The following is a 25,114-nucleotide window of genomic DNA, read 5'->3' as shown; positions in this document are numbered from 1 at the left end:
TAGAAGCTTTAGAAAATTTAAAAATTATACTTTCTGCTTCATAAAAATCTAGTTATATTTAATATCAGTTTAAGTTTATTGATGTTAATAATTTGGATACTGTTGAATAAAAACAGTTTAACTATGGTCTGCTCATCAATAGTAAGTAATAACTGCCTTGTCAAAGTATGGTGTTAACCTGGACTTGACTTACATGGAGGAAACTATATATCTACATAATTCTAAATACATATACTTTGAAGCATAAGGATTAGGGACACATTTTACAAATTCAATTTTGAATATGTAGGTATATAGGCACTTGAAAAAATAGCTCTCAAATAGTTTTTTTAATACATAAATTTAGCATCTCTAATATTTAATCTTTAATGTTGAAAGTGTGCAAACATTTTGAACACAATGAAATCATAAAATTATGAAAATAATTTTAGTTTAGTAAATTTTTTTTTAGAACCATACAGTTTAAAAGATAATATATTTTAAGTTCTAAGAATAAATTTCACATAATGTCATTAAATATTATCATAGGTAAAACTAGGCATTTTCATTAGAACAGGTTAAGTAAGATTCGAGTAAGATGGGTAAATATTTGAAAGAAAATGCATTGATACCAATGTCTTAATCTAGATTTTTATTTTTTCATTTATTACATGATCATACAATATAGTTTAAAATAAACAAATTAAAGTACCTACTGTTAATCATTGAATAATTTTGAAATTTATTTATTTTTTAACTTAAAAACAATTTTCTTAAGATAACCTCTAATTCTTTCTCATTTCAAACTAAAACCATCATACCTAACTAAGTTTCATTCGCCAGTCTTAGAGATGCGAGAGACAGTTTAAAAGAAATTGGTACTGTTATATAATATTTATTCATTATTTATTATTGTGATCTAGGAGACATGTTGTATTACTGTTTTAAATTGTAATAATATTTCTAATTTTTAGAAAACGTACATTCCTTTAGTTACAATTAACTATGTAGCCAGTGTTTCAGTGTTGGAATATTCTGCATTTCAACAATCAATAAATATAAATCATTTTATTTTGCATATATTGATGATTGATCATCTTTATTTTATAACTAACTTCTTAAGTTCTATCAAACTAGCCAAGTTCCAGATTTTTAAATACAAGAAAAATAATATGTAATAATAGTAATATAAATATTTCTAATCCTACCTTCCTACCAAATTACCAAATTTAATAGACAATACAATTTAAAATTAATAAATTTCCCTATTATTTTTCAATTTTTATTTTTGTTTATTCATTTAAAAAAGCCTGGCAGCCAAAGCCATTAGCTACTACAAAAGTTTCTTTTCAAACTTTAAAGTATTTGATGACGTCTATTTAAATTGCTAGTAGATACTTGGAATAACAAAAAATATTCAATTTTATAAAATCATAATCCTGAATAAAAGTTATTAAATAATATTATTTAAGTGTATATACAAGTTATAATATTCAAAACACATATTTGATGAGTTATTAATTATCTGGTTTTAAACTGCAATTTCCATTAAGTATGTGTTGTTCAGGTTCATTATGGTTGCTTTGTGTAAAATAAGCATTTAAACTTTTTTCAATACGATCCATTATAGCTTTCAAATCATTACGTGTACCTAAAATAAATAAAAAAGTCATTAAATTTCAGTACAATAAAATGAATACAGTTTTTTAAAATTAAGAAATTATTATATTTCTATATAATTGCTATGTATATTTTTATTGATATTTAAATAATAAATAAATAATGGGTAAAGTAAAATTGAAAAATGTTAATATTTAATGTTATAATAGTATCTTAAGGCATTCAATATACCTTGTTTTAAACTTTAAATATCCATATATCTGGATCCAACAAAAAAGGAAATGGTTTTGATTTATATGAATTATTTAGTTATCTAATATTCATAATAGATTGAAAAAGTATATACTGTATAATTTATTTTAACGGTAACAGTATAATACTTACAAATAATACGACTACGTATTAATCTTATTTGATATACATCAATGTCATTCCTAGGAAAGTCTTGGTCATCCACTAAAGGTTCATCCATACCAACTCTATGCTAAAATTTAAAATGTAATAAATATTTGATCCTATTACCTTATATAAAAATCTGTCTTTTTGTCTTTCAATGAACATCAGTTGAAATTTTTATTTTAAACTTAAATTTATTACCAATTAGTGATTTAAAATTTAAATTAACCATTGTTAGTAAGACTTAATTAATTAATAATGACAAAACAAAACAAAAAAAATTCAAGATAAAACTCAATGCTACTAAAAATATATGTTTACTTTAGTTATATACACTCTGTTCAGCGAGAGAATGCGCCGCAAACCAACCAAAATCAGTTGTTCTGCACATTCTCCAATGATACCCAGCTATAGGTGAACCAGTTTTGACAGCATGGTGACGCGAGGGAATGCGCAGAATCGGCATGTTCTCTCGCTGGACAGACTATAGTTAGGTTTTTTAGTATTCAATCCGTAGTTTGGTCTACAATAAATGTTCTCTCCGTGGTTCTTTGTCTTGTGCTTTGTCTTTGAGTTGTTTGTACGAATCAGCTCATGCATCTTTGATTATATAACACGTTCTTGGCCTACCTCTTCCGCGTTTCCCTTCTATCATACCTTCCAGTATCAGGCTATGGAGTTCTTCATTATATCTTAACATATGACTGATCATATGCCATTGCCTTGATTTTAAATTATTTAGCGATATTCTTTTCTCTTTGACTAAATCTAATACTTCTTCATTCGTCTTCAATTCTGTACATTTTATTTTCTCCATTTTACGCCAACACCACATTTCAAAAGCTTCTAGAGTGGTTACATATTTTTTGTTCAACGTCCATAGTTATACTATATGTTATACTAAGATAGATAGGTAGATAATAAAGTGCTATGGACATAATTCTTTTAAATTTTTAATAACATTGTTACAGATCATAAAAACATTGCTATGTAAAATTAATCAATTTAATAGGCTGATCATGTTTAAGATACTAATAATACTTGATATAATATTATTAACTTATTAAATGTTTGGTAATTATTTATGAAACCCGGGCATTGATATTAGTTAAAATATTTTAAAATTTAAATTAGTATGTTTAACTATGAACTTAAATTTATAAATATATTAAATTAATTTAGGTTAAACTAGTAACTAAGACAAAACTCAATTTCTGTTTACCGATTGTAAAACTTCTCCAAAAGTTTTCAATTGTTGTTCAAGTTTTTCCTTTTCATTCATCATATCAAGAATTTCTCTTCTAGTTATATTTTTGGTTTCTATTGCAGAAGGCATGATTAAACGATTATCAATAAATATTACTAAATATTAAAAATTTGTTATTAATTATAATATAAATCTATAAAAAAGATTATAATAAAAATATTATGTATCTGAAAAAATGATTTCAATACTTTATCACAATCAGTAGTCAGTAAAATCGAATTTATTATTTTTATTATTTAAAAGCAAAATAATAAAATATAGTTATTTTGTTTAATAAATAATAACAATTACTATCAACTTTTAAATAAATAAAAAAATCTAAAAAGTCAGTCGCAATCACGAATCTTAATTCGTAGTCACAATCAGAAATTTAGCACATGTTTGGTGATATACTATCAAAAAATCGTCTATGAGCATGGGCCATGGGGTAATCAGTTAAAGCCGTTTGAGGTTATGCCACTAATTCTTTAGATTACTTTGTAAACAACACGACAACGCTACAACACGTTTTTTATTGAATTTTCTAATATTTCTGTTATTTTTTTCCATTTCACGCTAAAATGCCCATGCAAAAGAAAAAGGTATGTACAATTATTTATAATGACGTCAAAATACATTATTATACATGTATATTTTTTAGTTTCAATCCGGCGAGGGAGCCAGATATGTCACAAGGCGAGCAGCTTTAAATAAACTTCAGCTATCGTTGAAAGATTTTCGTACACTATGTATAATCAAAGGAATCTATCCAAGAGAACCGGCTCACCGTCGGCGAGCTCAGAGAGGAAAGAGTGGTATACATATTCTGTATCTAAAAAAAGATATACTGTTTCTGTTGCACGAACCCATGATATGGAAATTACGAGATCTTCAAGTAACTTAGGTCTACAAAATATATATTTTATACATTTTTAATAATATTCATTTGTAGGTGCATTTAAATCGATTACGTCGAGCCAAAGGAATGCATCAAAAAGATATGATAAAACGATATGCTAATACTATCCCACGTGTTGCCATTGATCACGTAGTGAAAGAGCGATATCCAACATTTATTGATGCATTACGTGATATGGACGATGCTTTAACCCTTTGCTGTTTGTTTGCCACTTTTCCAAAGTTAAAAAGCATTCCTCCAAATTTAATTGCATTATGCCGCCGCTTAACTGTTGAGTTTATGCATGTATGCATTGCTGCACGTGCTTTACGCAAGGTATTCATTTCTATCAAAGGGATTTATTTTCAAGTTGAATTAAAAGGCCAAGCTATTACATGGGTTATCCCTCATAATTATCCACACGAAGTAAGATTTGGATATTTTTTCAACTACAATTTATGTAATAATAACAATGAACTTTCTTTTAGCCACAAAAAAAGCAAGAGGTTGATTTTTATACTATGGCCACTTTTGCAGATTTTTACTCAACTGCATTAGGTTTTGTAAACTTCCGTCTTTATCACAGTTTAAACCTGCACTATCCTCCACGACTTGGTTCATACAATGGTGATTATTCAAGTTCCTTTTGTGTTAAATGTTATTAAAATATAATTTTGTTTTAGCTGAAAGACTCGAAGAAGAAATTTTAGAAGAAAATGAAACAAGTGATCGCGTAGCTGCATTAAATTTACCGTTATTAAAAACTGCTGAAGACGTTGAAGACCCCGCTGATGCAGAGTTAGATTTAGATACTTTCGCAATGGTATAATATGGATTAAAATGTGCTTATTATTGAATATTAAATAACTATTAAATTTATTTTAGGATGGTGATGAATCAAAAGCTGAAGAAGCACGTAAAGAATACGAAAAAGTAAGAAAATTAAAAAAACTGTTTGAAGGACTTAAAGTATTCTTGAACAGAGAAGTTCCCAGAGAGCCTTTAGTATTTGCGCTTAGATGTTTTGGAGCTCAAGTGTCTTGGGATGAAACCACATTCCCAGAAGGTGCTACTTTTCCAGAAACTGATGAAACTATTACACATCAAATAGTGGACAGACCTGATATTGAGAAACAATATATTTCAAGGTAATTTGAATTATTTATATTTATGCAATAATTAGTTTTAGTTTAAAATTAGATTTCAAAAAATTATCCTTACCACAACCATCTTGTCCAGTATATATCAAATTATTTCTTTATCTGTTCATAATATTACTGAATGAACTAGGTTTTTTTCAATCCTATAATTCTATAATAAGCAATATCAGCATCATTTTTATTTATTGCTATTCATTTTTAATAGTAATGAGTAACTTTAATTACTTATTTTATAACATTATAATATTTCATTAATTATTTTACAGATATTATATTCAGCCACAGTGGGTGTTTGATTGCATAAATGCACGTGAACTTTTCCCAGTTGATAAATACTTTATTGGTACATCGTTACCTCCTCATTTGTCACCATTTACTGTTGAATATCGTACACAACGTTATGTTCCACCTGAAGAAAAAGCCTTAACTGACCCATCTGTAATAGTTAATAAAGGTAATATATATAATTTTATTTTATTGTTATAAAAAAACAAATACCAATTAATTTTTATTTTCTATAGATCAAGAATTATTGGATGAAATTTCTGATAATGATATCGAAGACATTGAAGATGATAAAAAAGAATCTGAGGATGAAACCATGGAAGCTGATAATGAGGATCTAGATGAATACGATGGTGAAATGACTGAAGAACAATTAGCTGAAATTAAAGTAAATAAATGTTGTATATAATTTTTTTAGAATAATATTAATTTTTTTTCTTTCAATTATTTAGCGTAAAAAAATGAAGGTAGAGTCAGGTACACCAGAAGTAATAAATAAAGGAAAACTTAGACGTGAAATGCATCAAATGAAACTCCTTAAAGAAAAAATGATTCAAAAGAAATATAGAAACCTCTATAAAAGTATGAAATCGGGTAGAATGAAGAGAGAAAAAGAAATTAAGTTACTTAAATACAAAAGACGTATTCATGAGAGGACTAGTGTTGAAAATAAACGTGCAGAAATTAGAGCAAGAAGAGCACAAGCTGCTACATTGATGTAAAATGTATAATTGATTATTATGAATAATTTTATATTTATAAAAAATAAATCTTTTAACAGTTGAAAGGTTGTGTTATTTTATTTTATGCGAATTTATAATTATAAGTATTTTTAGTATTGTTATCCATAAAATATATTAAAGTTAAAATGTATGATATAATTAATATAAAACTTATTAAGTCTTGAATAAATAACAATAAAAATAATTTATTGTTTCTTAAATTGATAAAACATTACAGTATTAAACTGGAAAAAAATAATTAAAAATTAAAATTATAAAATTTTAATTCAATAATGAATAATTAAGTGTTTGTATATTATAACTATAAAATTATGTATGCATAACTATGAAACTTTCAATTTAAAGTAATAATGACTTCCATTAGTTATTTTTTAGATTCTGAGCCTCACAATGAATTTATTACTTTTAAAATGTGTTATTTTTTTGTGCATTTGCTCATTTTAAAGTAAAAATAAAATAAAAAATGCATTGATCTTCAATTTTAAGGGTAGTTTCTAATAGCAAATTGTATCTAATTGGTTTTTTTAAGGTCAACTAAACTAACATTTTTTCACACCATTCTACTACAGTAAGTTAGTCTGTATTGCTTGCATATAAGTTAATAAAAATTAGTATTATTACCATTGATTATAAATACATAGAAAAATAAACAGCTAATACTAACACATAAAATATCAGAAATAAGACTCCCAGCAGAGGCATACCCAAGGAAAGTGGGTTTTCGGGTCTGAAACCCTTCCTTTGATTTACAGAGATGTTTAAGGTACAAACCACTGATTGTATAATACTTTTTAAAATTTTGACCCACTCTGAAAAATTCCTTGATACGCCCCTGTTTTTCTGTAGTATGCTGGACAATTGTCAGATCTAAGGCAAACTGCTATTAAACAACCAATACATATATCTTTTAATTTACATTTTTTTTTCACTTAATAGTAGTGGCACCGATCACCTAATTTATCTAAGACATATGTCATAGTAGATTTTATAGCTGGGAGGGCCCACCAAGCGTTACTAAAAATACATTTGAATATTTGTTTGGCTAAAAAATGGTTTGACACTAAATATATGAGTAGTTTGTTTCGCATTTAATTGTTAGATTGAAAAAAAAATGGGGGCCCAAGCTCCAGTAGGGCCCCTGGATGTTTGATGTCATAGTATTTTTTAAACACTTTGGCGCTACTACTTAATAGTATAATTACTATTAAAAACTTAATCATATTAAATTCATTGCCTGGTATATCTACCCATTTATTTAATTATTGAATCAATTGCCTCAAAAAAGCCTTCTTTAGCATGCCACTGCTAACTCCATAAAGTATCATTTTAAATTGTAAGCAAAAATATAACTAATTATTGACATCAAATAATCACATATTTGCTGTTATCTACCTAGTGATAAACAATAACTACTATACAACAGTGCAAATTCCACAATTTTTTTTTTTATTATATAAATTAAAATTGTATAGGTGCATATTTCAAGATATTTTGCATAAGAGCATATTATTTTGTAATATTAACTTTTAAGATTATATTATAAGATACATACTTCATGGTCTTTTGAAGCCTAAGTATATATTATTATTATTTTTCTGGTGTATACAAATCTATATTTTATTAATTATTTATAAAAAAAATATCATTTATGATAGAATTTAAGAAGTTTATTTTTGATATTTGAGACTATAATTACCTAGAATTTATTAAAAAATTAAGTCATGAAATTTTTAAATCTAGTTTTAATTATAATTAATATTACAATTATTTTCTTCAACTTTAAAATGTACATATTTAAAGTTGTACTTTACTGTTACTTACGAAAAAGTATAAGAATTGTATGCCGAATAAATTTGAAAAACATTAAATAAAATTATTTAAAATTTTACCAGTAGTTTTTAAATGTTAGCACAAGATAATAATTTTCAAAAATATATGATATATTATATTTATATTTCATTCACATATAAACAAACAATTATTAAGAAATTGAAATAACCGTTTCAAAATTAATCAATAATAAATAAAAACTAGCAATAACTTTAATAAATAATAATTCAAAAAAATTATAATAACTAGTATTTATATGGTAATGGAAATAAACGTTTTATCAACTTGGTGGTAGTGGTGTATTTTCATCAGAATAATCATCATCTTCTTCTTCTTCATCATCTTCTAACTCAGGCATGGGAAATCTAAGTATAGCCGCAACACCAGTAATTTGAGATAATTCTAGAGAAATAAAAATATTTTTAATGTGAAAATGATTAAATATAATATCAACTTACGTTCTCCAGTAACATGCATACTTGAAAAAATTTTGACATCACCCCCAGATTCTTTGACACTATCTACTAGTTTAACATAACGCTTACGCTCAGCAATATTTTGACTTCTAAATAATGACATATTTCTATTATTAATAATAGTTGGATAAAATATAGTGCACTGACCTAAATAAACTATCGGTGATAAGTAAAGTTTCAATTCCTAATACTTCATTAGCTTTTTCCACATGATTAATACCATAAAAAGCTCTGGTTGATTCGGATTGTAATGTTTTATAAAAGTTCTCCAACACTTTCAATTCACCTAATGCTTTTGTATCTTCGAGTTTGGCAGCTATTGATGGATTTGATAGAACTTCTGAAAAAATGTATAATATCAGTTGTCATTAAGCAATTTACAAATAAACAAATTTATTTTCAATTTTTAAAAAAAATTAACAGATAAATGTTAAATAATTTAAATATGTATGAATATAAAATACAATAAATTAAATATTATCTATTTGATGATTTTAATAAATACTTATAAGTATACACATATTCAATACCAATTGCCAATTTTTTATAAGCATAACTTAATTTATTATAATTTAATAAAGGTTATATAACGTATCACCTATATATTACATTCTATATATTATTTAATATAGAAATAATAATGAAAAAACAAATTATTAATAAAATAATATAAATATTTTACCTTTTAAAGAATGTTTGAACCCACTTGATGCATGGGCAGTTATAAATTTAGATTTATTTTCCAAAATTGTTTTGTTATCTGTTTTTACAGCTTCTTGCATCACATATTCAAAAAATTGATCTCTTACAAAACCAGGACTTGCAATTATTGTACACTTAACAATATCAAATCTGATATGACGCAATATTGCCTGCATCACTAAGTCGAAAAATCTTAAAATTCCCTACATTTTTTTTTTTTTTGATAATTAATCAAGTGTTCTAGAAGATATCATTATTTAAATACTTTTTCGTGTTGCTTTACATCTCCTTTTCGTTTTCGTGGTATATTTTGATCAATTTTGGCACGTACTATTGTTCGACTACCAGAAATTAAACATACATGTGCTAAACCTTCTTGCATTATGACTGCCGCTACATCTGCTGTCTAAAATAATGTTAAAAATTTACAATTATTTAAATATACTATATAGGAATAATATTATTATATACTAATTAATAAAACCTGTGCTGGATCAGTAGCCATTTCAATTCTTCCTAAATCAATTGAATCCCATTCTTCTTTCATTAAAGTAAATTTTCTGTTTAATTCTAAATCAATGGTATGATAGGCACCCATCTAAAAAATACAATTATACTATTTATGTTTGTAAGAACACACTAAGGAAGTTGCATTGCTGTGTAGTAAGTGTCGAGTGTACTTAATCATTGACTAAGTTGGTATGGTGGGTATGTAAAATTTGAATTCAATGATAAATTATTCTTAAAAAAAACTAACGGGATCTGCCAATCTATATTCCTAACTTATTATTTTTATAGTAAAACGTTATGTTGATAAAAATGTTTTCAAAAATAAAACATATATATTACAGTATTACTATTTTTATATTTATAGTCAAAACTGAAGGTTCTGAAAAGTACTAAACAATTTTGATTCTCTAAAGTACCAACTAGATCCAATTATTTATCAGAAACCTTCCTTAAAAATTAAAGCATATTTACTGCTTTTAAAAGAGACGACACAAAAGAAAAAACAACACACTATACAACCAATACATAAATTGTTATTCACAGACCTAAAATAATCACTTACTTTGACATACTCATTTTCTTCAATATTTCTTCCTTTTAATCGTAATAGGCAAGCTTGAGTGTCAAAATCTACAGTCTCAACACTAATAGTTAATGTTGTTCGTACACGATGACTAGTGGACGATCCAGTAGCTGATTCATTTTGTACTTTTCTGTAAAATTATAAAAAAAAAACATAAGCATATACTTTACATTTGTAATTAACTTAAAAAGTGAAGTATATATATACAATTTACAGTAGTTAATTAAGATAGATTACCATTTAAAAATTAAAATATATTTTATACATCTAATCCTAATGTAAAGATCAAAAAATCATTTTTTCTGGGATTTTAACTTTGCCTAGAATAAATTTGAATCATCAGCAAAAATGATTTTATATATATTATTTCTAATTATATACTTAAATTTAAACTTTATTAAGCATATAAAAATGTAATTTCTATAGATTTAATTATTAAACTATCAAATACACAACTTATTTTAACAATAGGTTTAAAACAATAATGTAATTCAATATAATTTAAAAATTGTATAACAATGTTAAGCTAATAAGCAAAATTAAATAAGCATTTATTGTTGCTAAAGTTTCAGATTGATATAAAAAAAAACTTATTTTAGAACAATTCCAAAAACAAATTAGTAAAATATTTTTAATAACTTATAGTTTTCTATCTATACCTTATAGTTGATGCACGAATTTGATCACCTTGTCTTATAATATTGTATGCCTGCCACATGTCTTCAGCTTCTTCAGGTATAAGTACAATGACTCTAAAATATTTTATAGAGATATTTAAGCCATTGATTTTATGATATATTATATATATATCGTAAATGTATAAATGCAATTAATACAAACCCTTTGCCATCTTTTTCGATGTCTTTATGAACGAGCTTCATTTTGTTATTGCTAAAAGTCGTCAGACATTCCAAGATGATCAATACACTATAATTTCAGTGTCTGTTTACGTTTAAATTTTAAAAAGATTCATATAAATTGTTGGTAGAAACACGATTGGTTTCATCATTGACTTTGAAGATGTTTCAATGAAACTTAGATAACAATTAGTAGTTATGCATTAATGTAAATACATCAATATAAAAAATTTTAAACTAAATTTAATAATATTGATATTTGATACTTAGATAGATATTGCACAGTGAACGTGGACTATGTTCAATGATATCAAGTTATCAAATATCAATATAGCACTATTTGGTATTTTGCATATTATATAGCACAAAAACGAAATGTTTTGAGTAAGTGATTTATGTAGAGAATGTTTTATGACGCGCGGAACTTGATAACAGATAAGAAATAAGAATTAAGAAACAAGTGAACATATATATAAATATAATAATATTTATTTTGAAAATGTTGTTAGAAAAAAAATTATTTAAAATTTAAACATCGCTAAGAATATAATATCATAACATCATATAATTTTCGATCATTTAATCATTTAAATACGATTTTTACGGTATTGTTTGTATTCTATTTACTCTTTAAAATTTAAAAATATTGACTTAGAATCAACAATTGTTTTGGACGCACTGTTTGTTTTTTTACTGGGCGCTTGTTTTTCAGTCTTTTATTTTTACCGCAAATTTGCAAAAGAAAATTACTGTTGTTACTTGTTAATTTGTTTTAACTCTCATTTTTATTTTTCATCAAATCGCAATACACTATTACAGTCACTTAAATAAAATCTAACGTAACTTAGTTTCCATATATTTTTATTAATTGATACCTATTTTTTATCCTAGCAATGTTAATTTCTACTGTTTGATCCCAATAAATTTCACTATGGATGTGCGCTGGCAAATATTTTTTGACAAATTTCCAGAGACAGTAACTAGTGAACAGTTACCTGTTAAATTACCTAGATTTGACTTGGATTTATGTGAATTAGCTGGAGCAGCAGCCGACTGGTGTCATCAGTATTTGAAGGACAGGTAAGATGTCTTATACGTAGAAAAAAACTGATTTAGTGAATAAATAATATGTAGATATGGAAATACTTAATACTTAATAGACAGTTTCTAGTTTGTCTTTATTTTTTATTAACAGATTATGCTTTATGTTGGACACTTGTGTTTCTTATATCCTTGATATGTCAACTTTATAACTATTAATTTATTTTTACAGAAAATGTCCTAGTGATCTCATTGTATTTTTAACTCAAAAAATTATAAACAATCTCAGAGTCCAGTGGGCAGCCGAACCGAAGTTATTTGGATACCGACCTGAAAAGGAGGGTTTGTATTTTTTTCTGAATAAAATAAATCATAACAATTTTCTTTTTATTTAATCTACTACTTATGGGTAATTATTAAATTTGAATGCTAACAAATTTGATCTTAATGATTCTTCACATTGTAAATTACATTTAATTGAGAATCAAAATGTATTCTCTCACATTTTTTCCAATATAGTCAGCCAAAAATTTAATTTGCTTCAATTCCTTAAAATCTCTTAATATTTTTTGTTATTTCCCATCTATCCTTAATACTAATTTCAAACCAGTAATAAAAATTGTAATCTCACTTATATTGCTGACTGATTTTGTTCAGATTTTGTACTGGTTTTCGATAATTTAGTTTTTATTTTATTTTATGTAATTATAATTTCTGAATAAGTACTGAAAGTTAGCAATAAAAAAATAAAAATACTTTCAGTTTTTAATGATAATAATCTTTACAATTTATAATCTATATTTTTTTTTTCTAATAATATAAATATTATAAATATTATTATTAAAAACTTTTTATCATACAAAATCCATTGCACGGTACCCTATCCACCCATTATACATATTTTTTTATATTTACAATTGCATTAGATTATCAAGCATTATGGTTAATGCAGCGAGTTATTGGAGAATTGAATGAAGTTTGTTTAAACCATGCTACTATTATTCCATATCACCAACCTATATCAACTCCAGTTTGGTGGTCATCATTTGTGTTAAAAAATACCAGAAGACAAATGGAAGATTATATATCAGTTGTTCCTTATTTGCATACATTGTTTGATGTTAAGGTATGCGTCATGGTTCAAAATACTAAATTATAAACATTATAATAGTTAATAAGTTATAACATAAATTAGTGCTTAAGTATCATAAAAAAAATACGTGTTTTCAAATAATTAATATTATAAAGGGGTTTATATCAACAAAATGTCTTAAGTTATATTTCTATTATTCATATGTTCAAAAAATTATTCAAGACTAAGTTAATAATGTTAAAATTGTGTGTCAGGATTATGGTGAAGCTTCTTTTTATGCGGTATATGATGGACATAATGGTTTAGATGTTGCTGTTTATAGTTCAATGTATTTACATCAATTTTTAGTACAATCAGTGCACTATCCAACTAATCCAGAACGCGCACTATATGAAGCATTTTTTGCTACAGATAAAGGCTTTACACAAAAAACAGAAAAATATGTAAGTTTAATTTTATTTAGTTTTAGAACACATTTAAAATTGCTATGCATTTTCTTTCAGAATTTAGTAAGTGGCACAACTGCTGTTTGTGCATTACATAGACATCAAGAGAAAAAACTTTATGTAGCATGGGTTGGTGATTCAATTGCTACATTGTGGAAAAATGGAATTCCTTTAAGTTTGGTAAACAAACATGTTCCAGAAAGATGTGTATGTTATTATTTCTTAAAAATTATAATCATATTTTTTTTTTTTTTGTATTTCCTAATACCATTTCTGAAATTTTGGGTAGTATAACAATGCCATTCGATATATCAAAAAATGTATGAAATTTTGAAACTTAATTTTTTTTTAAATTATTTATTCTTTTAATTTCAAAATGTCAACATAAATATTTATTTATTAACTGATGATAGTGTTGTGCTAAAGTAAAAAATATTTTCTGTGAAAAAATAATAAAATTAAACTATTCTACCATGTTCTCAAGAATTTATTGCTTATTTAATAGATTGGTTTTAGTGTTAACTAGTCAAAACAAAATATATAGTATTGATAATATAAGTGATTGAAACAACCACCAGGAACAGTGATTGTACTACAAATAAAAATAGTTCATTATAGTATTTGTATACATAATAAAAAAAATTATTCTATAGAAAGAATTTCTTAATGTGTTTTGCTATCTTAATGCTTTAATTTTGATGTATCGTTAATCCAAAAGCTTACTGAAATCATTTATGTACTTTGTTATTAATTATCCTTTTCTACTCAGTCTCCATGTATCCTTTGAAATCATTCCTAATTTTGAATGTATAATTCCAACAAATAAATTATTTTAGTGCACACCAAGTGTATGACGTGGATTAAATGCTATCGTAATATATTTTTGACATTATCAAACTTTGTAATAATGTAGTATGTAGGTATATTTTATAATTTTTAATGTTTCATTTTATCATTAAACTACAAAAGCTGCTAGTGTATATTTAATAGCTTAATTTATAACCATTTATTAAATAATAATAATAATAAAAATTATATTTTGATGATTGATTCCATTCAGTTCTATTTACACTTTAAATCAAAAATAAATATTTATCAAAACATTTCATTACAACGAAGTAAAAAAATATGAAATCAATAACAAAAAAAAAATAATGTCACTAGGTACATTGTTTATAAAAATGTTTGAATATGCTATATTCTTATTTAAACTACAACATTAATTTGGTAAACATACATATGTTTGGTGTGTACTTTATTATAAAACTAATAATTGTATATTACTATCATAGTCATATTAATATATAAAAAAAACAATTTTTTATTTCTTGTGTTATCGTTTATTTTAGGATGAAGCTCAAAGAATAGAGAATGAAGGTGGAATCATATCAAAATGTCAAGGTATTTGGCGTGTAGATGGTCAGTTGGCAGTATCTAGAGCTATAGGTAAATTACATATTTGTAAATCAATTTAATATAATATATATATAACGATGTTACTGTATTATATAAGTAGGTACAATAAAATACAGTAAAAATCTGTTAATACTAAATTCAAGGCTATTGAAAAACTGACATTCTAAATTAAATTATTACAAAAAAGAATTTTTTAACTATAGTATTGTCATACTAAATCTTATACTGTATATTCTGTAAATTATATTTTATTATTACTAACATTAACAATGACTATTTTGTCCTACAACACCATTTTTAGTGTATCCACCAAGTCCAATTTTTTCAATCAGTAACATTTAACTTCATAACAGGTGTATGATAGGAAATTCTTCCAATCACTATCTTTAAAATAGCATCAATCCTCTACAAATGTTATTGATATTGCTTAATTAATCATTCAAGCCCCCTTTAACACAAAAAATATGTCAGGTTAAGTAATAGTGGTGCAATTACCTTGTAATCTCAGTAACAAAACAATTATTAATTATTTTGAGTAATTATATATAGTTTTAAAAAGTGACACTGATGAGCGATTTTTTTTGTATTGTTTTCTTTAGTCAAACTATAACAATAATTAATGTCTTTGCCAATTTAAAAAAATTATATAATATATACTCTTACAATAGGTGCAGACATTAATTATTGTTATATAGAATATACAACTAAAAGTTACATTACTATCATTCTTTTATAACTTATAAAAGATATATACATTATTAACAAATTTAAAATAACTTCAAATTTTTTCATATGGAATATTATTTTGGTATTGTTTTTATTGTACCTATCCTTAATTCAATATGGTTAATTATTTTAATAAAAGTCTACAGTGTATTAGTGTTGATTAGTTTAACAAATATACAATATATATATAAAAGTATGTACAATTTGATGAATTATTGAGGTAGTCAATTATTTTCTTTAAATTCCAATACATTGATATATTTTTTGAGTTCTAAATCGTTTTAATTTAAATAGTTCTACTATGGAAATTTTCCTTGGGATGTTGAATTTTAATATTTCAAAATTGAATATTTCACTTTTCAAGAAATATTTCAGTGAAATTATGAAAAATAAATGTATATATATATATATATATTCAGTCATTCTGATATGGATAATTTACATGAGTAAGTGATTAAACATAACAAACATTAATAATTGATTTATCAACATTGATAGTTGTAGTTCAAGAATTACTTTGTTAATAATCATAAACTTGTAACAATTATCACATCAATTGGATCTCTATTAATTGTTAAGTTTTTCAAAGCCAAGTAATAATGTTGATGTTTGTGATGTGTATAAATGCATTTCAGTGTTAAGAATTTACAAGTTTTCTTTTTATATTATTAACTACTCATAATAATATTGATAAAGTGATAAACACTACACAGTAACTAATAATACTACTATACATTTATAAATATAATATAATTAGAAATAATTGTCTTATTACAATATTACCTATTTAAACAAATATTACCCATTTGGTATACACTCAAAATAATTATTACAACAAAATCTCCATTACATTAAAAAGAAAAATCTGGAAACTTTTTCTTGTGTATAGTAGGTTACGAATATATTTTTTCATATAATATAATATAAAAATTATATTTGTTATCAATTTTGTTAACATTTAAATTATTTAAATTATTCCATTTTACACTTCTATACATACCTATTATACATTAAATAATTCAAAAGTTACAAAATACTTAAAATAACATCTAAATAATAATAATAATAATAATATAATATTTATATGTATTGCTTAATGTTTTAGGTGATGTTAAATACAAACCACATATTACATGTCAACCAGAGATGAGATCATTAGTTTTAGATGGAAATGAAGAATTTCTAGTACTGAGTAGTGACGGTTTTTGGGAGTATGTTACATCTGAAGATGTAGCAGAAACTATTTACAACGAATTGCTTGAAACTGACGGTAAGTAAAATAAGTATATTATATAACATATATTATAGAGGTGAGTTTGTTTGGTTTACCATTCTTAAACTTCATTATTATGCCAGTACATAAAAATACCCCAGTAAAATGTCAGTGCTTTTATATTAAAGATAAATAGCTAACAATAAATAACTTGCACTCCATACAAAATTGCATATTGGTAATAAAAGCCAGTATCAATTATTGGGAAAAAAGGGTTCATCACTTGTATACTGTTAAAGTCAATCCATAAACATATATACATATTATAGTGAATTTATTTAACATTCTCAAATATTGACTTTTGTTGTATTTATTTTTTCATTAGTTCGATTTTTAACCAAATCACAAGATAAAATATTGTGATTTATTTTAAAAAGGCTCTTACACAGAATTTTCACTAGATAACCTTGTTATAATGTTATGTCCTTGCTTGATTATATCGGACCGCGGAGGACGGGAGCATTCAGAGTATACAATAAGTACCTATATAGTTTTGTACACCAGTCATGTTGATCGTTTTCCTTCCACATAGATATACAGAAAGTATATAAGATTTTTATTGTTGTCCCCTACCTAAGCGCAAATAATTTACCACTGATTTTTCACAGAAATCTTTGTCAATCGTCAAAATGACATTGATCAAATGCTGTCAAATAGTGTTTTAGTTTTTATATTTGTTTTCGTTATAATTAGTCTGTGTTATATTAGCGATTCTTCGTTTATTCATTGGATTTGATATATAATTGGATTAGTAATTTTTTTTAAACGTTTAGGTGACATTTACATTTTTATTTTTAACAAGAATTTCGATTTAATCTTAAAAATTCAACGGTAGTTTAAACATTCCGGTGTTTTAACTCTTGAGGACTCAGGTATACATATTTAAATTAATTATATTAAACTTATATAATAAAATTGTTTCTATTTGGCTAATGTACGAATTGAATAATTTTTTCCCGCCTATTTATCATTATCATTTAGACATATGGACTTCATGTTAAAGCTCTTAATAATTGTTTTTAAATACTAACCGTTATATTAGTTTTTAGGTTTTAATAGAATTTAGAAGTGTCTACAACTTTCTGTAATTCGAACAAATTTCTAAAGAAAAACATACTTATAACATATTTTTATCGATCCATCAAGTCGTCCACTCTTAAATGATTTTTAAGGCATCATGAGAAAACTATGTATGTTCAAGGTCTATTCATCAGATCTCTATTATAATTGGTCACGCATCATTTGTGATGTAGTTTTTCTATTATATTTTTTGAACAACCTTCTTGTTATATAAATTTTAATATACACCTTCAAAACACACTTAGATTTAATTCTTCATCTTCGGTTGCTACTATATTCTAAAGATGTAAAGTAAGAAAATAATCTTCCTGATTTTTTTTTATCAACATTTATATTTATACCTCAGTAGTAGTATAAGCACGTAAAAATCATTGGTTTGTTATTTAAATCATGCATCCATTATTATTAAGGTAATAATTATAAATAATAATTTTAATAGGTAAATTAACTAAAAAAACAGGTTAAAATAATTTAATCTGTACTTATTAGAAAAAAAAATTGTATTTATCATGAAGCATATTTCAGTGTCCATATAATATTTTATACAATTTAATATCTAAGTATGAAATGATTCTTACGTAGTTAAAATACCCCCTCCGTGTATGTGCGTCACCGATTTTGTTTATGATTTACGAAATAACGCATGGAATCAAATATAACACATAGGTGTACCATATACGTGTTTAAATTGTTTATTAAAATTTAATTATTATTATTACCACCAAATGATCAATAATCACTGTTTTTACGAGTTTAAGAGGTATAGTAATAAGGACCTAATTGACAGGATGTCCTCCAAATGCGATTGATACTATCTGTGTTTTTACCACAGGAAGTGCGCACTGTGACTACATGTGTACAATTTACACTATACAATCATATTACAGGCAGATGGGCTATAGACTATAGTGGCTAGTGGTTATTGGTTTTTTAAAAAAATATTTTTTTTTATGTTATTTTCACAAGTTCAAGTTTTTTTTCAGATTTTTGTTTAAAAAACTATTTTATAATTAATAAAAATAATATAATCAGCTATACCTACGTTATAATAGTGTGACTGGCTAGGTACCTGGCAGCTAGTTGTAATATTATTTTATTGGGGTTTATTAGGATGAAAAGTAAAACAATAAGTACCATTGTATCAGTATGTTGGCGTTCTAAAATATTACGTATTCAAATATTTTTTTATTTTTATTATAATTTGACATTCATCAGAAATGTTCGCTGTTATATCCAAGTTCTAAAATATTTATTGAACGGAAACACAGTGACACACATATATATATATATATATTGAAACGCGTTACAACGTTATAACTTTATGTAGTTTAAAGTAAAAACCATAAGACATTACTTCATAAACATAAAACATTGTTGATTAAATTTAAACTAGTACAAAAAGTACAGTAGTATTACATGATTACTCTTATTGTGTATTATTTTGTTATTTATGGTCTACAATTCTAAATGTATTATAGTGAAATTTAAAATAATTATATATTTATAAGTAATCTAACTGATATACCTCTTCTCTAAGTAAATAGATAGTAGCTAGGTAACTTAATATTATATTTCTTCCGTGTACCAATTTACAAGTTTACTCCGTTCACCAAGAAAATGTACGTATTTCTCGCATATCGATGATCATTCGGGTAGTTGCGGCGCAACCATATTATCTCAGTGAACAGAAAATAGTTAATACCTACTATTCGACCGCCAATTTTAAACAATAGTAGAGCAATGAACGTGTGTAGGTGTTGAGTGTTGTATAGTATAGTATAAATATAAGTATGTCGTTTGTGGTTACTTAGTATACAGGATGATTCTTTTAGCAGTTAACACTTTAATAATCGAAAAATGTTAACATTTCAAACCTTTTTTTAAGTATATATGTATATAGTTTTAAAAAATAAAAAAATAATTAATATTAGTATTTTTAATCGTTATAATTTTTAATTTTAACTTTTAACTTTTTTTAATAATACAGCATACATTTTTAGTTTCATAATAATATTCTTATAGTGATCATTTTTTCGTTTAGCTCATGACATTTTACATAGATAATTGAAAATATATATCTAATTAACTAATAGATTGAAATTTAATTTTTATGCATAGACATAATTAAAAAAATATTCTGCTTCAGAATAATATGATGAAATATAAAAAGTAGAAATTATTATATATTTTTTTAAATGTTAGTACTTTTCGAAATGATGAATGTTTATTTAGTTTATTATTAAAAGAATTATCCTGTATGTATATATTTTTTTTTATTTCGTTTAGCGACGAAAATTTTTACTAGACGCCACATTCCCTTGATTAACCCGGATATCACGTACTTAAAACTGTATATATTGTTTATTTCGGTAAATGACCTCATCAAAACGCCTAAGCACGTTTTGTTGGATGCAATTTTTTTTATCACATCCCTATTCTATCACTTTATTATTTAAGTAACAGTCATGTGTGATTAGAACAACAGTATTATCTGCTTACAATATATAGGGATATAGATCTTAAGCTCTAAATAAAAATGATCTTTTTGTATTTTTTTTTGGCAGACTATAGCATCTTTATTTAAGATTCATACTTTAATAAAATAGTAATAAAATTGAAAGTGAAATTTAAAATTGTGTAACTATAATGTTTTATAAATTAATGAACATGTATATAAGTTATACCTATATCTTTTTTGTTTACGTCGACAGCGCTGTGGGAACTAGTTGCTATTACTTCTCTTACACAAATATGATTCTCCTAATAAATCATCTCGGAGATTTACTCTCCAAAAAATAACCCTATAATAAAAGTTATGTTTACCAACCTAACACAAATATTCACGAGAGTTCAATACAATCTATGTTTGATTTAAAAACAGTCAGTTTTTTTAGTCATAATAAATATGTATTACAATGTCAATATAATATACCTAAAACAAAATTATATACAATACTAATATTTTATAATCGTTTTCTTAAATTGAAGTACCTATATGTTTTAAAAGAAAACCATAATACAATTGAAAATTTTATTAATACCTACCTAACACATATTGACGAAATTTCAATGTCAGCCTATGTTTATAATTTAAAAACAGTAGATTTTTTTAGTCACGTGGATATTTTTTCGCGATATCTAAATATATAGTACGTTTATTAGTTGTTACTATAATAGTATTACGAGAGTTTACTTCTATAAACTATAATACCTAACACAACACAATTTCAACAAAGATTACAAAGAGATAAATTTCTATTTTAAAAATTTATATTTAGTTAATAAATTATAATAGTCTAATTATTTTTATTATTATTATTTGAAGGGTTTTTCATTTACATTTAAACTATATTAAACGAATAATTTTCAATATTATTATTTTATTAGTATTAAAATAAATTAATCAATATTTTTGTTTCATTTGTTAAAAGTACATAATAACATATATTCTATATATTTTCGTATTTATGAGTCTTAAATGATGGCAAAAGTTATTAATTAGACGAAAACTCTATTTTTACAAATTTAATTACGTAATGTATTTTTTTTTTCAATATCCAATAACCAACCTCACCGCTACTGAAGTATAATTTTTTTCTTATATAAATATTTTATGATATTTGTAGTTAGTGGTGTATAGTCTATATTGCGTGTTGGTTCTTGTGGTTTTCATCAATAAAAATATTTAAATATATAAACAGAATTGCATAGTCTCTTTTTGGTTCATTGTTTTTCTATCATGTTTATTTCTATTATCTTTCTCTTTTGTTTAAACTTTTTCTATTGTGCAATAAACGATTATTATTTATTGTTAATGCTGTTGCGCATTGTTATGACACTTACATTTTCGCATACTTGACGTTACAAGATTTTTAATAACGTTTACAATGTTTTTACAGTTTCACCAACACCTCCACAACAGCAATAATTTAAGGCATTGACTTAGTACAATTCGCACCATGTGGTTATACATTTTTATTTTTAGGATTATTCTCTGGTTGTTTAATGTGTCATTGCAAAAAAACGATAGGATCTATATCTACATAAAAATCATGCTCTGTTCGCACGCAATATAAACAAACACCTTCATGATCCATGTTAATAGTATCCACAATTCGTGACTCATGCATTCAAAGTATGAACACCCTCTTTCTCTTTAACAATGACGTCACTTTTCCGTTCATATGGCCCCTGGGTAATTTGTTGTTACCGAGTGTCCCCACTGAATAAATAGATCGTTTGATCAATGAAAATACGTTGAAATAAAACTATTGAATCTAGGGTTATTTTGCTTGAATATTTTAATCCCGACATTATTATAATGTCACACGTAAGACGTATCGTATATGAGGGATATATGTTGTATCTAGTATGTGGATGTTAAATTTTTAATTTTAAAGTAATGCCACCTAGAATTGGTCAACATTTATTCATTCTGTATACTGTATACTTACAAAGAAAAAAGAGAGAGAGTTAAAACTAAACTAATTAGAATATCATAGTTTGCAATTTTGTTTGTTCTGTATCATAAAATGAAACGAATTGAATTTAGAATGCAAATAAGTATCAAATAAGTAATTATTATAAGTCCCTAGTCGTATAGTGAGATCATCATCAAAATAAATTATCCTTGTATCGTTACAGCTAAATGAGAAAGTATTTCATCAATTATAAAGTGTGAGTTTTTAAAATATAAGATACATTGATAATTATGATAACTTATTAATTATACTCTTATGCAGGTATTTAATTTTTTTTTAATCCAAGTAAATATTTACTCTCTTCATGACTTATTTTACATATTATTTTGTATTTATGTTATGTGTTTATGGCACTTTATCAAATATCTCATCTTGGTTTATGCAATGATGCTATCTTTATGGTCGTTTTTTTCTCCTCGAAAACTATAGTAGAATGGAATTTCTCCCTCAATCGACCAAGTCTATATTTACCTCGTCACTATTATACCATATGTTGTAATGTGGTCGGTAGTTATACAGTTATACAACATGTTAAGTTCTAACGTGCATGCGTACATATTTTAAAGTAAAAATGAAACAGTAGAAGAGTCAAAAGACTCCAGCTCGATTGTTCTATTTTAGTCCTGTCTACGTCTACCCAGTGACATTTTAAATGTTTTATTTTCTCCAAGGGATTCAATTAATTTAATATTATTACTTTCTAGTTTTTGTAGAGATTTAATATGATTTATATGTAATCAATTAAGTTTATTTTGTTAATACATATAACGACTTAATTAGTTAAAAATGATTATAAATTCTAATATAAAATGAAAATTAAATATATACATAAAATGTATACATGCTAGTAAACGTGTGAAATATTTTGATAGTCGACGCTTGTTACAGTATATTACTAATTTATAATTGAAAATAGCTTTAGTGGGGCTCAATATAACATTATTGCCTTTAAATTTGATAATATAGCCAATAAGTTGATTCACTCTAATATTAAAAATAATAGAATAAAATGGATTATTCTTACGTACAATTTAGTACGTTATATAAATATGGATAAGACGGAGATAGTACAATGTACATTGCGGGTATACGAAATTTTTCGAATTATTTGTGATATTTTTTGTTTGTACCAAAAATCTTAATAATTGAATACAACATTCATCATAAGGTTATTTTTCAAAAAATATTAATTTTATAAAGACTTGACATTTTGCAACATTACGGAAATTATTAATTTCTGTATGTACAATAAAATCTTTCAAAATATGTAATATAATTTTAAGCTATGTATGTGTAAGAAACTTTTTACACCATTCTACTTTCTGTACATTGTTAATCGTTGCCATTGAAGTAGTATATAGTAATTATATAATATGCCATAGTTTCGATCAAAATATTCAACCTACTGTACTACTAAATGATAAAAAAATAAATTATTGTAGTAATATTATAAATTATAAAATATCCTTAAAGATAGTTGCTGATAATATGTTCCGGTAAGAATCGCTTTTTGTACACAATGGTTTATTATTAAATTCAAATTTAAAACATATACTTTACTGTAATCTACTCGATTACGAGATATACCCGAAACTTACTTTAAAAATGCAGAGAGTGAATTATCTGGTTTTATCACTTTGGCTACTAGTCATCATTTTCAAATAATCAAAGCAATAAATATATTCCTTGTTCGCTCAGAATCCATAACAAACGAAATATTTAAATATTTGCAATAATTATACATCTTATATTATTAATAACAATATATATAATATATTAGCTATTACATTTATATAATAGTATCTGTTTTACTTCTAAATATCAATATAATCCTTCTTTAATTACCTAACTGTATAATTGTTTATTTTTTTATGTTTTTAAATTAAAAAGTAATTGAATGCAATAATTAAATTTTATAATTAGTGAAAGTGGTTTATTTATAAATATAGTTCTGTTGTACGATAATATATTAACATATTTTTAATTATTTTATTAAAATTTCTTGTTTTAAATGTTTATTTTACATTTACATATTATTTAGATTACATTGTATTATAATATAAACATCAATTTTAAAATTTTAATATTTCAAACTATTTTCTCGAAGTTTCTTTTGTATATAGGTATACGCACGTATAATATATATATATATATATATATATGTATTTATTATAGTGTACTTATATATATATATTAAAATAATTGCCTATAGGAAACAACTTATTTTTAAATTATATTCGTGATTTAAAATAATAAATAAAAAAAAGCATTTT

The 25,114-nt window shown here is 24.8% G+C and overlaps 4 protein-coding genes across 4 annotated transcripts in view; 2 read left to right on the top strand and 2 right to left on the bottom strand.

Moving 5' to 3' along the window:
• Nucleotides 1-1,423: 1,423 nt before the first annotated feature.
• Nucleotides 1,424-3,497, bottom strand: LOC113553245 (26S proteasome non-ATPase regulatory subunit 9). The gene is made up of 3 exons (XM_026956469.1): nucleotides 3,218-3,497; nucleotides 1,984-2,083; nucleotides 1,424-1,630 (listed from the first exon to the last, which is right to left on the bottom strand). The coding sequence occupies exons 1-3, from the start codon at nucleotides 3,329-3,331 to the stop codon at nucleotides 1,497-1,499; spliced, it is 348 nt and encodes a 115-aa protein (XP_026812270.1). The 5' UTR covers nucleotides 3,332-3,497; the 3' UTR covers nucleotides 1,424-1,496.
• A 217-nt stretch (nucleotides 3,498-3,714) lies between these two features.
• Nucleotides 3,715-6,371, top strand: LOC113552960 (pescadillo homolog). Its single transcript, XM_026956026.1, has 9 exons — nucleotides 3,715-3,843; nucleotides 3,903-4,136; nucleotides 4,194-4,565; nucleotides 4,628-4,766; nucleotides 4,823-4,962; nucleotides 5,025-5,287; nucleotides 5,566-5,753; nucleotides 5,821-5,972; nucleotides 6,037-6,371. Exons 1-9 carry the CDS (start codon nucleotides 3,823-3,825, stop codon nucleotides 6,304-6,306), a joined length of 1,779 nt encoding a protein of 592 aa, XP_026811827.1. The 5' UTR covers nucleotides 3,715-3,822; the 3' UTR covers nucleotides 6,307-6,371.
• A 1,980-nt stretch (nucleotides 6,372-8,351) lies between these two features.
• On the bottom strand, nucleotides 8,352-11,665 carry LOC113552975 (protein pelota). Its single transcript, XM_026956052.1, has 9 exons — nucleotides 11,269-11,665; nucleotides 11,088-11,180; nucleotides 10,408-10,558; nucleotides 9,820-9,933; nucleotides 9,601-9,741; nucleotides 9,316-9,538; nucleotides 8,781-8,973; nucleotides 8,616-8,722; nucleotides 8,352-8,559 (listed from the first exon to the last, which is right to left on the bottom strand). Exons 1-9 carry the CDS (start codon nucleotides 11,307-11,309, stop codon nucleotides 8,438-8,440), a joined length of 1,185 nt encoding a protein of 394 aa, XP_026811853.1. The 5' UTR covers nucleotides 11,310-11,665; the 3' UTR covers nucleotides 8,352-8,437.
• A 375-nt stretch (nucleotides 11,666-12,040) lies between these two features.
• Nucleotides 12,041-25,114, top strand: part of LOC113551719 — a 38,683-nt gene continuing 25,609 nt past the window's right edge. Inside the window, 7 exon segments of the mRNA XM_026954135.1 lie at nucleotides 12,041-12,365; nucleotides 12,559-12,668; nucleotides 13,253-13,452; nucleotides 13,674-13,862; nucleotides 13,923-14,072; nucleotides 15,215-15,311; nucleotides 17,113-17,277. Coding sequence (XP_026809936.1) covers nucleotides 12,217-12,365; nucleotides 12,559-12,668; nucleotides 13,253-13,452; nucleotides 13,674-13,862; nucleotides 13,923-14,072; nucleotides 15,215-15,311; nucleotides 17,113-17,277 — 1,060 coding nt within the window. The 5' untranslated portion in view covers nucleotides 12,041-12,216.

This window comes from Rhopalosiphum maidis, chromosome 2 (genome assembly GCF_003676215.2).
Source record: "Rhopalosiphum maidis isolate BTI-1 chromosome 2, ASM367621v3, whole genome shotgun sequence".
Classification (NCBI taxonomy): Eukaryota; Metazoa; Arthropoda; class Insecta; order Hemiptera; family Aphididae; genus Rhopalosiphum; species Rhopalosiphum maidis.
The sequence above is the reverse complement of the archived record's forward strand: the minus strand, read 5'-3'. Positions and strand labels throughout refer to the sequence as shown.